Here is a 15,738-nt window from a genome sequence, read left to right on the forward strand (position 1 = left end):
AGTGGGCTTTAATGTACTCTTACTGGTGCAATACAGAGAAAGTGGTTGGAAAGAAGGTCAGGGTATAGAAGACCTAAGGGGCATGATTATTAAGGCAGATATGAGTGTCATCTATTAAACTCTGTGACCCGTCAATAGAGAGTCTATTTCCTGACCTTCCAACACTGCAGTTCTTGGAACTCTTGTCCATCTATATCTGCCCGTCTGGTCATCTCATTCAGTTTCATGGCTCCAAACAGTCCATGTGCTCACACCTCTGGCTGAACTTCTCCCCTGAATGTTTGCTTCTTATATTCTTCTGCCCACTCCATAATTCCATGTGGATGTATGACAGGCATCATAAGCTAAATATGTCACAAACTGAACTCCTGACACCCCATGTCTGCCAACCAGCTGCTCCTCTTAAAGTCATCGCCATATGGTAAGTGGGGATTCCATTCTATTGAATAGCTTGGGTCACACCTCATATCCCATCCATAGTCAATTCAGCTCAAACTGCAAAGACTCCAGAATCTAACCATTTCTCATCATCTCCTCTGCTGCTCCCTAATCCAAACCGCCACCACTGCTGATCCTCTCTGGCCTCTTCACCTCTGTCCCAGGCCCCTCATGTTCCATTCTCTTGCAGAGTGATCCCATGTCACTCTACTGCTCAAACCTGTAAGTGCCTTCCCCTCTGTGAATAAAATCCAAAGCTTTACAATGACTCACAGCTGTCTTTGTTACCTCTCCTACAGCCTGGCTCCTGCTGCTCTCCCTCTCACTTCCTCTTTTCTGGGATCATGCCAGGAATGGTGTCTCCTGCCTCAGGGCCTTGGCACATGCTCCGGTTGCCCACATGGCACACTCCTTCACTGCCTTCAAATCTTTCCTCAAATATGGAAACTCTTCTTTAATGAAGACAATATTAGGATATGCTGACTTTTAAGAGCCATAGACAACAAAGGTTCAAAGCAAAGACTGACTTAGGAGACATCATAACAATGATAACTGTTTGCATTAGTGCTCCATACTACAAGTATATTTACATTATGAAAACAACACTGTGAATGGATATTATTATCCATATTTTTCAATGGGGTGCAAAGGCTCAAATAAGCTGCCTCGTCCAAGGTCACATAGCCAGTAACTTCTAGAACGAGGAAGTGCAGGCTTCACTTCAGTTTTGTGACCCCAGAACAAGTATTCTTGCTTTTCTATATCGAAATTTATTATATAATGATAATAATAATAGTAATAATGGAAATGATAATAAAAATAATAATAGCAGTGATAGCAGCTAGTGCTTCTTGCGAACTCCATACAAAGCACTATTTTAAGCCTCTTACATGCATTCATTAATTTTATCCTTGCAGACTCTTAGGAGGAAAGCACTATTATTTTCTGCAGTTTGCAGAGGAGGAGACAGAGTCAGTACCAGGGTAGATAACCTGTCCAAGGTCAACCAGCAGTAAAGGCAGAACCAGGATTTACAGCCAGATGCTGGATCCTTAACCACCACCCGAAATCCCTGCTTTGTCTTCTAACATTTTCTCTCTGCTTTTGCTAGACATGCTCTATAGTGTACAGTTGGACAGGAGTGAATTCTCCAGTTGGGTAATTAGAGATCAGCTGTACCCACCAAAGATGTCTTGAAAGCATATGTAGTTGAAGAAATACCATCTTTAGATGGAGGTTAAGTGTTGAAAAATTGCAACATAATCAATAACTGTCAGAGGTTGTAAGCCAGTTCCGGAGAGGCTTGTGGCCCCTGAAATATACCGTTGACCAGCTTTTCTAAGGTAGATGTTTTGTCTCTAACGGAGACTCACAGTACTGCAGACTAACTTTTCACTCCAGCAGCCCTTGCATTTCTCCAGAGAAGAGCCCGGCAGGGAGACAGGCAAGAGCTTGCTTTACCTGGGGTGATTGTAGGCGATCTGCTTGAACTCGTTGTTCCAGTTGGGCCTCCCATAGAAGGTCTTCTGCTTTAAGCCTGTAATCACGTCAGTATTTTCATCCCAATGTAAAGCTATGTGAACAGCCTAAAGTAAATTTGTGGCATTAGATGACATTTAGAAAAAAATATATAAGTCTTCTATAAATAAAGAATAAAGTAATCATGTTCATTTGTAGATTTAATTAAAAAATGTGTACAGGGCTGGCAATGCTTATCACTATTTGCAGATGTCGCCAATGCTGCACTTTAGGGCAAGCATCATATCTCATTTATGTCTGAATCAGGCCTCGTTGGAACCAAGTGCCTCTTTATACCTAGTAGGTGTGCAATAACGTTAACCTAGAAAGAATATTTTCCTTTAAAAGGATGAAAGTCATATAGTAAATGTGGTTAAGAGAAAGCAAGCACTAAACGACTTCCTTCTTTTCCTGCCAAACTTTTCAACAATTAATATCTACCTGCTATCCCCTTTCACTTAACATTGGCTCCTGGGGAGTTGAGAAAGGCATTGCCAGATTAAAGTGCTATGAAATGTCTGGAAACTGCATCTTACAATCAGACCTGCCTAGTGGGTTGAAACGGTGTGATATATACTGTCCAGTTTCAAGTGCTGGGAGGATGTGGATCCTGGCAGGTGGAACACGGTGGCCAGAGCCTAGCAGGCGGCTTGGCTGGAGCTCTGTGCCTAATCGTTTGCCTTGGAATTAAGCGACTCCATCCAGGCATCATGTAGCTAGTGGTCAATAAATGAGAGCCCACAGCATAATCCCTTGTGATCATTTTTGTTTGTTTGTATGTTTTTGTTTTTTTTGAGAGAGAGTCTTGCTCTGTCACCCAGGCTGGAGTGCAGTGGCGTGATCTAGGTTCACTGCAATCTCCGCCTCTTGAGTTCAAGCGATTCTCCTGCCTCAGCCTCTCGAGTAGCTGGGACTACAAGTGCGTGCCACCACGCCTGGCTGATTTTTTTTTTTTTTGTATTTTTATTGGAGATGGGGTTTCACTGTGTTAGCCAGGATGGTCTCGATCTCCCGACCTCATGATCCACCCGCCTTGGCCTCCCAAAGTGTTGGGATTAGAGGCATCAGCCACCGCGCCTGGCCATGATCATGTTTTAAGTTGCTGTCATTTATTTTAGCCCCTTCTGCATTCTAGTAGCTACCTTGCTTCTCACTTCTGGGGATCTGTGTTTCCAGTGCTCCTCCCTTAAACCCCTATGCGGTGCTCTATTCATTCTCACCCTCTGACTCATCCTGACCCTGACCAGTTTGGGTAACAACCCTGCTGGGTGCAACTCATGCCCCAGGTTCCCACTGTAAGCCTGACTTTCCTGGCTGGCCTTCTCTCCAGTCTAAAAAAGTAGTTGAATCTAGGGAGGTTCAGCTGAAAATAGTGGAAGCGTCCCAACAGGTCAGGAGACAATGGCAGGTTGGATCTGAGAAATCCAGGCCAATTATATAAAAAGACACCTGAACTCATACGTTCATCACAGCAGTATTCACAATAGCAAAATCATGGAACTAACCTAACAGTTGACTGGACAAAGAAAACACGTTATATACATACTGTGGAATACTATGCAGCCATAAAAAGAATGAAATCATGTTCTTTGCAGCAACGTGGGTGGAGCTGGAGGCCATTATCCTAAGTGAACTAACTCAGAAACAAAAAACGAAATACTCTATATTCTCACTTACAAGCAGCAGCTCAACAATGGGCACACATGGACATAAAGATGGAAATAATAGGCACTGGGGGCTCTAAAAGGGTGGGATGGTGAGAAGGGAGTGAGGGTTGACAAAGAACCTACTGGGTATGATATCCACTATTTGGGTAATGGGTACACTAGAAGCCCAAACCCCACCAGTATGCACTATACCACTGTAACAAATGGGCACACGCACCCTCTGAATCTAAAAAATAAAGAAAATATAAAAAGAAATCCAGGTCGTAGGAAGTTGTGAGCAGGCAAGTCTGACCCCAGGTGGCAAAGCTACTGCTGGAAAAGAGTTGGGGTATAGGACTCCGAGCAAGAAGAAGGTGGGGAACAGTGGCAGAGGGTGTTAAGTGACACGCCAGGTGCGAGGAGAGAACGAGCAAAGCCATGGGTGTGACCGTGCATAGTGTGATGGGTGAACCCGCATCCTTTGGTGGCTCTGGTGCCAGAGGAAACCGATGTGGGTGGGACACAACTAGTGAGTGGGAGTCAGGCTGGGAAGGGCCTTAAAGTCCTTGCTGAGAAGTTCAGGAACCATTTCACACACAAAAAGGGCCTTCCCTCCTTACACTTGTGGTACCGCCAATCACTGATATTCAGACATTTGGAATGATATTTGTTCCACATTTCTCAGCCCAATGTTCAATTAATCTCCAAACTCTGTTGATTTGCCCTTCACAATACCTCTTCCATCTGTCCCTTCTGTTCTTGTCATTTTGCCACTTTGAGGTTGTTGAATTCAGTTTAACAATTGGGTATTTCTAAAACAGCCTCTTGATTCTTTCCCAACAGAATGCACCAGTTATTTTTCCTTTAAATGTTGAAATTAGTGATTTTTATGCCTGAAATTTAGGAGTCGAAATAATTTTCAACATGTCATGGCAAAAATGTAAGACATCTATTTTAATTTATTTGTGTTTAGAAAAAAATGTATATTTTATAGCATATTCTTGGAAGTAGTAGAGACGGGAGGGGGCAGGATTGTGTTGTCGCCAAATCAATTTCAGTTCTTGGTTATGAGAACCTCAGTATGGGACTGAGTTATGAGTCCCATAACTTGGGACTTGAGAACCTCAGTATGGGAGCTATGGAGCTCCCAGTTGGCAGGGAATACCTAGGTGCACACAGGGATCAATGCACCTTAGGGTAGAAGAGCAGGCACAGTACTTGAAATCAGAAGACAGAAGCTGTCTCTACTTCACCAAACTGTTCATCAATCAAAAATCCCACTTGAATAAGGAAAGTGTTTGTTTGGAAAACATAATTAACACTATATAATTCATTAAGATGTTTCAAGCCTAGTTCCCGAGAAAGCTACATTTCAAATTATCCCAAAGGATTAAATATTTAAGAAGGACTGCAAATAAGTCCATAAAAATTCATTAAGCTACTGAATTTCTAGCAGAGTCTTATTCATTTGCAGAAGCAGAGTCAAATTACAGCGATGTTCTATAAGGCCCGTGTGTGTGTGTGTGTGTGTGTGTGTGTATGTGTGTATGTGTGATGTACACACACAGAGCATTCATTTGTAAATGTAGTGATTAATGCCAATCTCCCAGGCTCAAATACGCTTTCCTTAAAAGTATATATCAATAATAGCTGCTAATTAGAATATATATTGTGTAACCTAGTAATCACTTCATTGTTAATTCCCATATTTGAGGAGTTAAAATGGATTACAATGTAATAGTTATCATTCAATAGTATCAACATTGAAATACTACCATCATCAATATTTTGGTATACATTATTTTTGGTAAATTCAATCTTAATATTTCATTAATACAATATACTGCAGAACACCTGCCAGAACAAAAGATCACCTTAATCTTAGGTAAATAAACATACGTGCACACAATTTCTAAGAACACCTTAAGAGAACAAACTCTGGACAAATCATGTATTCATAATAATAATTTTCTATAGTTGCTCACATACTTTACAATACAAAATGTTGAATGTGAACACCTAGGAATCTTTTTTGCTTAACTCTGAACAGCTCAAGGCGCAGAAATAGAACCAGTCAGGAACTCAATGAGATGATACAGCTAATCAGTAATATTCATTTGATGTCACTTTTAAAGGGACAAATGCAAATTTATTTGGGATTTCCAGCCCCTGGATTGTCTTCCATTGTCTGACACTTTCTATTCCTCAGCAAGTTAACTGTAGCTTCTTTTTTTGGTTCTTTGATTGTTACAACTTGAATCACTCTTGCTAATCTGGTTTTATTTTATTCTCCTTTCCTTTTTAAGAACATAAAAATAATTCTGTCATGCTATCAGAGTGCTACACAGCTCATTATTGAAATTGTTCCTCATTGCTATTAGATGAGTTCAGCAATATTGCTTATTCTGAGTCTTATCAGTACCTGATTTTCATCCCAGCCAGTAAGAAATATATGATAACTCAGAAAGTGAGTTTTCCCCTGCTCACTCATCCGTGTTTCCAGTGAGAGTAAGAGATCAGCAAACCACTCAAAAGCTCTTGCATCCCGGCAGATCCAGTAGAAATACACCTGTCAAGAGAGAAGGCAAGTGAACGGATCTATTCTCTTTTCATATGTGCCGATAATCACAGACTACTTTATCTCCATTAAATTATTTGAGCCCAAATGGGCACTTCTGCAAAATAACATGCTTTTTTTTTTTCTGTCAGTGAACAAACAGTCACACTGTGATTTCTTTTGAAAAAATTCACAATGTGTTTGAAAAAGCCCAGAGTGAATTCAGAGTCAGGAGCCTGTGGCCGTGCCAGTTTCTCTGGATGAGGATCAACTCACCACATTTCTGGCTGTGCTGCTTCTGAACAAAATTAATAATCATAACTAGCTGTGCCTTTCACTGCTCCCAAAGGGGGATAAACCGTTAGACCAACCCCTTCATCTTTACTTATGACCTAAGCTCTGGATTTGAACTTTCTTCTCCAGAGACCCCAAAGGCTTGGACACTAATCCACTTCACTAGCTACGACCTCTGGAGAGTGGAGATTATGGTAATTTCAGAATCAAGTCACACAGGCCAGAAATTTCCTCTCAGTGAAACATATCAGTGTCCAAGGAAGCTGGTGGGTGGCGGCTGTGCCTGTGTGTCAACTGCTATAATGAAATTATGACTAGGAAGAATTATTTTTTTAACTCTCGGTGTTAAGCAAATGGCATGTGACAAAAAGTAGTTTGGGTTTGCTAAAATAAAAGCTTAGTTTTTGTGCTTCAAGTTTCAAATAATTGCATCTAGAAGAAACCACAGGAGATCAATCTATTAATTCTCCCAATTTTTCTCACACTCCCACCCCTTGCTGCCCACACCTCTCTCTCTTGTTCCTTCTCCCCAAAGAGATACCTCTATGGCTTAATAATATCCATGAGGGCTGGTCTTGATTCCAGCTGCGCCTGGTAAATCCCCACCTGGAAATACCTCATCCAGTGATCAATGTTCTCTTCTCTCCCTGTCTGCCAGCCAGCTTGTAAGCTCACAATCATATAATCAGAGATATAAATGAGATTTAATTAATAGATCAAATTCATGAGACAAAAATCAAAAAGTTTATTTCAAAGCTAAACATCTTGTCTATTCTCTTCATGTTTAGGCAGGACTTTATAATATTAATTATTTGTGAGAGTAAAAGATGCTGAGAATAAGGCCTCTTCTTTCAAGAATTAGGTCCACATATTTGTTGGACAGCTCCTGTTCACAAGGGGACATAAGACACTAATTTCAGGACAAATAATCCCTCAGTCTCTAAGCGCAATGACCTTCTTTTCTCAGGAAGAGAGAGGGTTGCCTTTCTTTTCCTGACACTTTATTTCTTCCTAGGGATGATCTGTGCACAGCCTCTCCAGGCAGAGCTAAGCGGGGGTTCCCTTTGTGACACCCTCTGAATCCCCATGAGCAAGGGGCTCATGTTCATCCCTCCGTTCATGGATTCAACAAATATGTATTGAGTGCTTCCTACCTGTTCAGACTCTTCTATGCTCTGGAACCATAAAAGTGAACAAGACAAAAAAAAAAAAATTGCTGTCCTCTTAGAGTTTGCATCTTAGAGGGAGAAGGAAGATGATAGATAAGTAGAATATAGGCTATATCAGATGGTGAGAAGTGCATGCAGAAACCCCAGGTGGGCTAGGAAGTGTTGCAATATTAAGTTGAATGGTCAAACGGGGGCTCAATGAGCCCTCTCTTGTTTTTGGTCTCTTGTGTTCACTTTTATAGTTCCAGGGTGTAGAACAGTCTAGAGACATAGGAGGCATTCAATACATATTTGTTGAATCAGTAATGGATGGACACGAACCCTCAATTCGTGGAGATTCATGTCCCCTCTTCATGAGAAGGGGACATTGGAGCAAAGACCTGGACAGGTTGAGGGAGTCAAACGCTTAGGGGAAGAGCTCTGCAGATGGTGGGAAGTGCAGAGGTCCTGAGTGAGACCTTTCCAGGAAGAGCCTGGAGGCCTGTGTGGCTGGAGCCCAGAGAGGCTGGGGAGAACAAGGAGATGGGCGAGGGGAGGGCTGGTGGAGCCATGGCATTGTGGGGCTTTCGGGCCGTCGTTGACTTTCCCTCCGAGAGACAGGAAAGCACAGGGAGTTGGTGGGCAGGGAGTTCCATGGCCCACGGCAGAATCTCTCTGGCTGCTGTATTGAGAATAGACCCAGGGTACTGAGGGTGAGGGAGGAGGAAAGGAGGCCAGTTAGGGGCGGATTTTATATTCGAGGTTGCTGATGAATACTGCTATCTGCTTTCTTTTTGCTTTGTATGGTGCCTAATCCAAATTACTCTTTGAAAACCTTAGCTCTCATTTTGCCTTGCTTTGCTCTGGGTGGAAATGAAAAATCTACTGGCCGAATTAATGCGGTGCTCACCTATGCACGACCCCCTCCCCACTGGCCTTGGTAGCCTGTTTCATCTCAGAGTATGGCATTGGGCATAGAGCAAATATCATTGATTTATTTTCTCTCTTTTCCACTCTTTAAGGAACATGCTTAAAACACATTCATAACTGGATAATAAACCAGAACATTTTCTTTATAAAAAAATCCTCCAATTTCAAATCCAGTCCCAGTCATCCTTTCTTGAAAACTATCCCCATCTTAGCTTCCTCTGTACATGAAACTTTAACCTTTCAAATAGAAATCCTTCCTTACTTTCTCGTGGCCTAGCTGCGTGTCAGTGTTCTTAGGGTTTGTCAAGCCTTTTACACTTTTTGCTTCCTCGTAATGGCTTTGTGTGTTTTTCCCTCCATAATTGACTTGTAAGTGACACTGGGCAGCTTTGGTGTAAGAGGCTATGGAGGAAAAATGGATAGGCTCAGTAGAAGTGTTTCAGGCAGAAAATGAAAGAAAAGGACTTTGAACAGAAGAAAAAGGTATTTACTTTGACTTTCTTTCATCTTTCTAATGGTGGGGGATGCTCACTGGGAAGGGACATAAGAGTTCCATGTCTGCATTTCGCCCATAAGAAAGGACCTGGTCAATGAGAGACCAAGTATCCCAAACAATAGGCCACAACTCTGTGATCTGTGCTTTCCAGTGCTCACCCCACCTTAGTCTCCAAAAATAAAACAACCCTGAAATCAGCTACCTGTAGAAAGCATGCCTTTTCAGAATTCCATAGCTGAATTGGACTGAATTGGGTCCAAACTCAGACCCAAAATGCCTGAGTTTACTTTAAAAGATTTTATTAAATAGAAAATCATTCTCAGTAAAATAACAAAAGTTCTGAACTTTCATAGTAATAAAATTATTTTTTTTTACAGGACTCATCCAACACTTTTTTTTCTTTTCTTTTCTTTTTTCTTTTTTTTTTGAGAGGGAGTCTTTCTCTGTTGCCCAGGCTGGAGTGCAATGGCGGGATCTTGGCTCACTGCAACCTCCACCTCCCGGGTTCAAGTGATTCTCCTGCCTCAGCCTCCCAAGTAGCTGGGATTACAGGCATGTGCCACCATGCACGACTAAGTTTGTATTTTTTAGTAGAGATGGGATTTCACCATGTTGGCCACGCTGATCTCGAACTCTTGACCTCAAGTGATCCACCCACCTCGGCCCCCCAAAGTGCTGGGATTACGAGCATGAGCCATTGTGTCCAGCCACATTCTTGTAGATATAGTGGATGCCTAGATGTTTTGGGAGACCACTCTGGGACTATTGTGGGGTTGAGGGGTTCTGTGTGCATGTGGCCTGTCATAGACCTTAGTTTCACATCATTCCCAAGCACTAACGATCAGCCTAAACTCAGCCATGTCCATTTGCAAAGGGCTTGGGTCTGAGTGACAGTCACAAGTTTGGGCTCTTTGTGTGTCCCTTCTCATTTTCATGTTTTCCCAGGCCAAGGCTTCTTTTTAAGAATTTTTCAGCAGTACATAGGGACCAGGTCAAAGAGGTCTGGAGCCAGTAGGAAATGGAACTGTGCTAAATTTTGGTAAACAATTTCAGAACATGAATTGAGAAGCATTACCAATCTGTGTTACTACGAGAGCTCCGACTCTCCAGTCAAACTTGGATGCTTTCAGGTGATTACATTTCCAAAGCTTGTGCCATATCTTGAATAGATATCTATGAACACGGGCAGAGGGCACTTTCACAAATACAATCTGTGTGTCTTTATATCCAAAATAAATTTCCAGAGGATGAAACAGAAAAAAAATTATTTACCTATGTATTCATTTATGGCCCAGAACCCCTCTAAACAAAGAAAGTGTACACAAGAATACAGGTTTAGGATATAGTGTAGCATGGTACAACAACTCAGCGTTGTGAGCCTGTGAGGCTCATCCACTGTCGTAGACTGCTGCTGGCTTCACCATGCAGGTAGAAGTTGCAAATAACTTGTGCAACTGGGCAAAAGTTATTTAACTCGAACCTAGATTACTGCATAGGTAAAATGGCAGTAAACACAGAACAATAGCTCCTGAGGTTATTGTGAGGATGAAAGGATATGTTTTACTGAAGCATTTAACGCAATGTCTGGCAGACACAGTAAGTGCTCAGAAGATGTTAGCTGCTATTGTTACTATCCTTGTTTATCATTTGGAGGAGCTTAGAGAATGAAGAATGAAGACAATATATTATAGAGCAAAGAGGGACATGCACCTTGCTTGGCATGTATTCCCATTGGTCACTCCTGGTCACTGAGAAGGGAAGCCAAACTTGACCTCTAGCACCAGTGTCAGAACCAGAATCTCGGCATTCATCATGAAGATGTGCTCCATGAGGGAGAAGTCCCTCACCAGACTCGGTGTGTGCTAAACTCACTTAGAGGCATTTTACAGGGAGCCAGGGGCCCACCTTGACCATCGCCTCCTCAAGGAGAAGGGCATGGCTTGCAGTGCCACCTGCCTCCTGCTGGGCAGCAGGCCTCTGTACCCCACACTGTGCAAAAGAAAGAACAGAACAGACAGAAGCTTGAAGCCAGCAGGATGACAGAAACTCTGCATAGAGGGGAATCAGGATCATTTTCCAAAAGGAGAATTTCTGTCTGTGAAATGATAAAGATTGGTGTTTAGAAAATATATTACCTCCTCAATAAATGATCACTCTTATTGTCCTGGTTTTTATTTTGTTTTTGTTAAGGGAATCCTGGATTAATACAATAGCAAATAAGAAGAAATAAAAGAAGAAATATTTCTTCTTCACGATAAGCCTATCTAATGTGTAAAACTTCTAGTTTAAAGTGATACAGTTATAAAATTGTTTTTCTGGTGAACCATTATAAGGCCAAGACCAGGCTTTGTCAATAATTTTTCATCCTTAAGACATTTTCTGAATGTCATTATCCTCAATGTTAACTATTTCATGACTATATTGCTACTTTGCTCTGTGGCTGAGGACTGATCTATTTTGGGCCTCCGTTTGGTCTAATTACAGTTAATAATCCTTGTTGGACAACTGAAACATTCTTTTTTTTTCTTTTTTTTGAGACAGAGTCTTGCGCTATCCCCCAGGCTGGAGTGGAGTGGTGCAATCTCAGTTCACTGCAACTTCCGCCTCCCAGGTTCAAGCAATTCTTATGCCTCAGCCTCCCGAGTAGCTGGGATTACAGGCACCTGACACCACGCTTGACTAATTTTTGTATGTTTAATAGAGATAGGGTTTTGCCATGTTGGTCAGGCTGGTCTCCAACTCCTGGCCTCAGGTGATCTGCCCACCTCGGCCTCCCAAAATGCTGAGATTACAGGTGTGAGCCACCACACCTGGCCTGAAACATTATTTAATAGCAGAATGATTCCATAAATTGTGGCTTATCCATACTATGGAATACTCTAAAGACATCAAACAAAATGAAATAGATCATCAGGTATTGACACTGAAGGTGCCCCAAGTGACGCTTTAATGAAAAAACAGAACAAATTGCACTTCCTCTTCCTTCTACACACACACACACACCCCTATTTATGCATGAATGTGTATAGGTATATGCATATAAATGCATGGAAAAGGAATGCAATGAGACATATTCAACCGTTTAATGGTGAGTTTCTTAGGGATCAAAGTCGGGGAGGTGTTTAGTTTGGGGAGGGAGGTGAAGGGAGATTTTAAAATGTTTGTGTATTTCATTGGACTCTTTTACAAGAAGACTGTAGTCACGCAATCTGTGGTTAATAGACCAAGATATTAAACATATTAATACTGGTCACTTCCACACAGAGCAATGGTGAGGGCTGATGGGGTGCTGAGGCCTTCTGAAGACAAGAAGCATACGTTTCTTCAAGAGAGGCATGAATGGCCCCTCCTAAAGAGGCCAACTGATGGCAGGAATCTTGATGGTTAGTAGAGATGATCAATTCCAGGAGTCGCCAGAGCTCCAGTGTGAGGGAAAGTGAAAGTAAGTAATTTCTCAAAGTAAACAGATTAAATTAAATGTATTTTTCATTCACTGGAAAAGAGAGCAGGCCCTCCTTTGTTTTATTAATATATTTTAGTAGAGTATGGATTTTTTGTCTTTTTTGGCCTCTTTCCCTTGTTCCCACTGGCCCGTGCTGTCTTTTTATTTGAATTATCTGTTTATTATATTAGGTTAAGAACCCAAAGGCCATTTTGCATGGGACACACTATAAATACCCATTATCATGGTTATATATTATGGAGCTGATGAAGGAAGACAATTTATGAAGAAATGAGATTACCTCAGTTTTTGTATAATCTATTGTATTGTAGTCTGAAGATTACATATGCAGTTAAGAAAACGAACTGCGTCTTGCAGTTGGCAGTTCTCTCAGTTCTGACTGCACAGCTGTGATATTAGGGAGAACTAAAATGTGTAAGCCAATCTATTTATGTCAGCAACCTTCCCCCTCCCTCCCCATTCATACACACCTATTTCATTCATCATTTTGACAGTTTGCACAAGCAAACCGTCCTAATTTTTTTTCAAGAGCTCTTTTCACAAATTGAGTGTGATGTAGAATTAATCATACCCGTTAGGCAGGAGGTGGAGAACTATATCGCTAGAGGGCATTTCCCCCCCCCAGCATTCAGCTTCCTCCATATTGCATCACAGAGAATTCTCAACCACCCTCAGCCTTCCCTCATTCCACAGGGGCACAGCATTGTCAGCTGCCTTCAACTCAGTGAAGTTTGGCTCTTACTTCTGCGTTGAAAATATTTCTTTCATGTATTACAACTTTTTTCCATTTTCATCACAGCAAGCCATCACTATACTTGTTATTTTGCCTTCTTGGGAAATCCACTCCTGCCCATTCTTCCCACTCTCCTTCCACTCCCCGCCCCCTCCCAGATCTTTCAAAATAAAAGGTACTTAGAAACAAAGAGATTTTAAGACATCAGCTTCCAAATGGAAAGTACTACTTATGACGCTTCCCACTAAGGAAGTGGCAGGCATCTTATTGGTTATGCTCCTGCATTTTACTTAGAAGTTTTCTAGAATGATGCAGCAGAGGAGAAGGGTAAAGAAGTTCTAGTTTGCAACGGTGACAATTGAGAAAACTTTGGTGCACATTTTTTCCTGTAGACTTGCAACTTGAGTTTTGTGTGTAAAAATGTATGCCTTATGCCAACCAGTGTTTTTACACATGGAGGAAAAAAAAATCCCACCTAATCGCAGTTAACCATTTAAGCTTAAAATTCCAGCTCTCAGCGCCTATGCGAGTTGTCCTTTCATTCCTTATTACAAAAGAGGACAATCTGAAAACTATAGTCCAGACTTAAAATTGTGAAGACACCGTTAGATAAATACGTACTGCTTTGCTCTGCGGCACTTCAAAAATTATATAGATGCTGACAGTTTAGTGGAAGGAGTAGTCTTTATATCTGAAAAGCACGTGGCTAGCCCTGACAAATATTAGTTACATAAGCCTAATGGTAGCTGTACTCAAACCAACACAAAGTTGCTTTAAAAGAGAGAAACTTCCTAAACCTGTTCTCATGCCTGCAGACGCTAAGGAATTGGATCTGAAGTGTAATTTTCAGCCTAAACTTTCAATAGCATGAAAACCTCACTTCTTCCGTGAAAGAACTTTGAAGCAGAAATCAGAAACACGTGCTCAGGTCCTGACTCAGTGGTGAACCAGCTGGGTGACTTTGGTGAAATCACCTCGGCTGGAAGTACAGATACTGACTTTCATGGTCCTGTGCAAAGCTAGGAGATTAGGACCTTTCAGTTATTTTTTGATTCCACACTTGAGCTTCCTTTCTCCCATATGACATGATTTCTGCCCTTATTTTCAGCTGAGTCATGTCCAGATAGTCCCTCACAGTTTTATAAGCGATGAAAACATTGCTTTTATATTTTTTACTCTACGGTTTCTGTTTCTTGGAATAGAGATCAGTGTCCCTATTTTATGGTTTTGTGGTGACTGCAGTGCTGAAAGCCTTGAGAAAGGCCACAAGCAGAGCCCAGGAATGACAATGGAATGCTGAGAAAGGACGCAGAAGTAAGATTTTGTGGGCTCCTGTATGAATTTAAAATTTTGGGGGGTTGTTATAAGATTTTTCCTCGGCCGGGCGCGGTGGCTCACGCTTGTAATCCCAGCACTTTGGGAGGCCGAGGCGGGTGGATCACGAGGTCAGGAGATCGAGACCACGGTGAAACCCCGTCTCTACTAAGAAAATACAAAAAATTAGCCGGGCGTGGTGGCGGACGCCTGTAGTCCCAGCTACTCGGAGAGGCTGAGGCGGGAGAATGGCGTGAACCCGGGAGGCGGAGCTTGCAGTGAGCCGAGATGGCGCCACTGCACTCCAGCCTGGGCGACAGAGCGGGACTCCGTCTTAAAAAAAAAAAAAAAAAAATTTTTCCTCTATATTCCTAGTAAAATAATTGGAATTTAGTAAAAATCATTGAACAATTTTTTTGGTTACATAAACAATATCTTAATATCCTTAAATTTTAAAGAAAATTGTTTACAGAAGCCATTGTTCGTTGTTTTTGGACGTGTAGACATTTATTCACTCATTGATTTATTCAATATTTTTACTATATATAGTTATCACATATTATATATGTGTATATATATGTATGAAGATATTCAGAGAAGCTATGTTCAAGGAACTCACAGTCTGTTAGAGAAAATAAGATTGTTTCACGAATCTTAATACAGGAAAGATATGTGACATAACAGGAGGGCAGCAAAGGAGTGGTGGAGGTTAAGAGAAGGGGGAGGTGATTGTGAGTCGGATATGATGAGAGTGAGACTTTGCATGTCTCTGAGCAGGACTTGAAATATTAGTTGGATTAGTGAGTGAATGAAAGTGAGACACGCTATCCACCACCATCTTCCTGTGAAGCACAAAGTGACTTTTAGTGTCATGGAAACCATGAAGCAGTGAGCCACCTCTCTAAGTGGGATTTGCTTGGTAGGCAGCAAGAAGGAAGGAAGAACTTAGGGTGGCTGAAAAATCATCACGAACCAAAACAAAGCATCACTCTGAGGTCCAAATAATCCCAGTCACTGTTTTGCTTGCTTTGTTAAATATATTATGGTGTAGAGGAAAGAAGATGAGCTTTGGTGCCAGAAGGATCTAGATTCAAACTCTAGTTCTAGTATTATTTAGCCCTCTGTGTGTCAGGGTCCTCATCAGTATTGAGAATATTACCTATCTCAATGAGCTATGATGAGCATTTAGTAAAATGACTCG

At 41.6% G+C, this 15,738-nt stretch overlaps 1 protein-coding gene across 1 annotated transcript in view; it reads right to left on the bottom strand.

Moving 5' to 3' along the window:
- The window catches only part of NOX3 (NADPH oxidase 3), a 61,114-nt gene that overhangs the window by 10,032 nt on the left and 35,344 nt on the right, over nt 1–15,738 (bottom strand). The window contains exons 11-12 of the mRNA XM_032161111.2: nt 6,025–6,171; nt 1,900–2,024 (exon numbers count right to left, since the gene is read on the bottom strand). Of these exons, the coding sequence (XP_032017002.1) occupies nt 1,900–2,024; nt 6,025–6,171 (272 nt within the window). The remainder of the gene's footprint in view (nt 1–1,899; nt 2,025–6,024; nt 6,172–15,738) is intronic.

The sequence above is a fragment of the Hylobates moloch genome, unplaced genomic scaffold (genome assembly GCF_009828535.3).
Source record: "Hylobates moloch isolate HMO894 unplaced genomic scaffold, HMol_V3 SCAFFOLD_2, whole genome shotgun sequence".
NCBI classification, from domain to species: Eukaryota; Metazoa; Chordata; class Mammalia; order Primates; family Hylobatidae; genus Hylobates; species Hylobates moloch.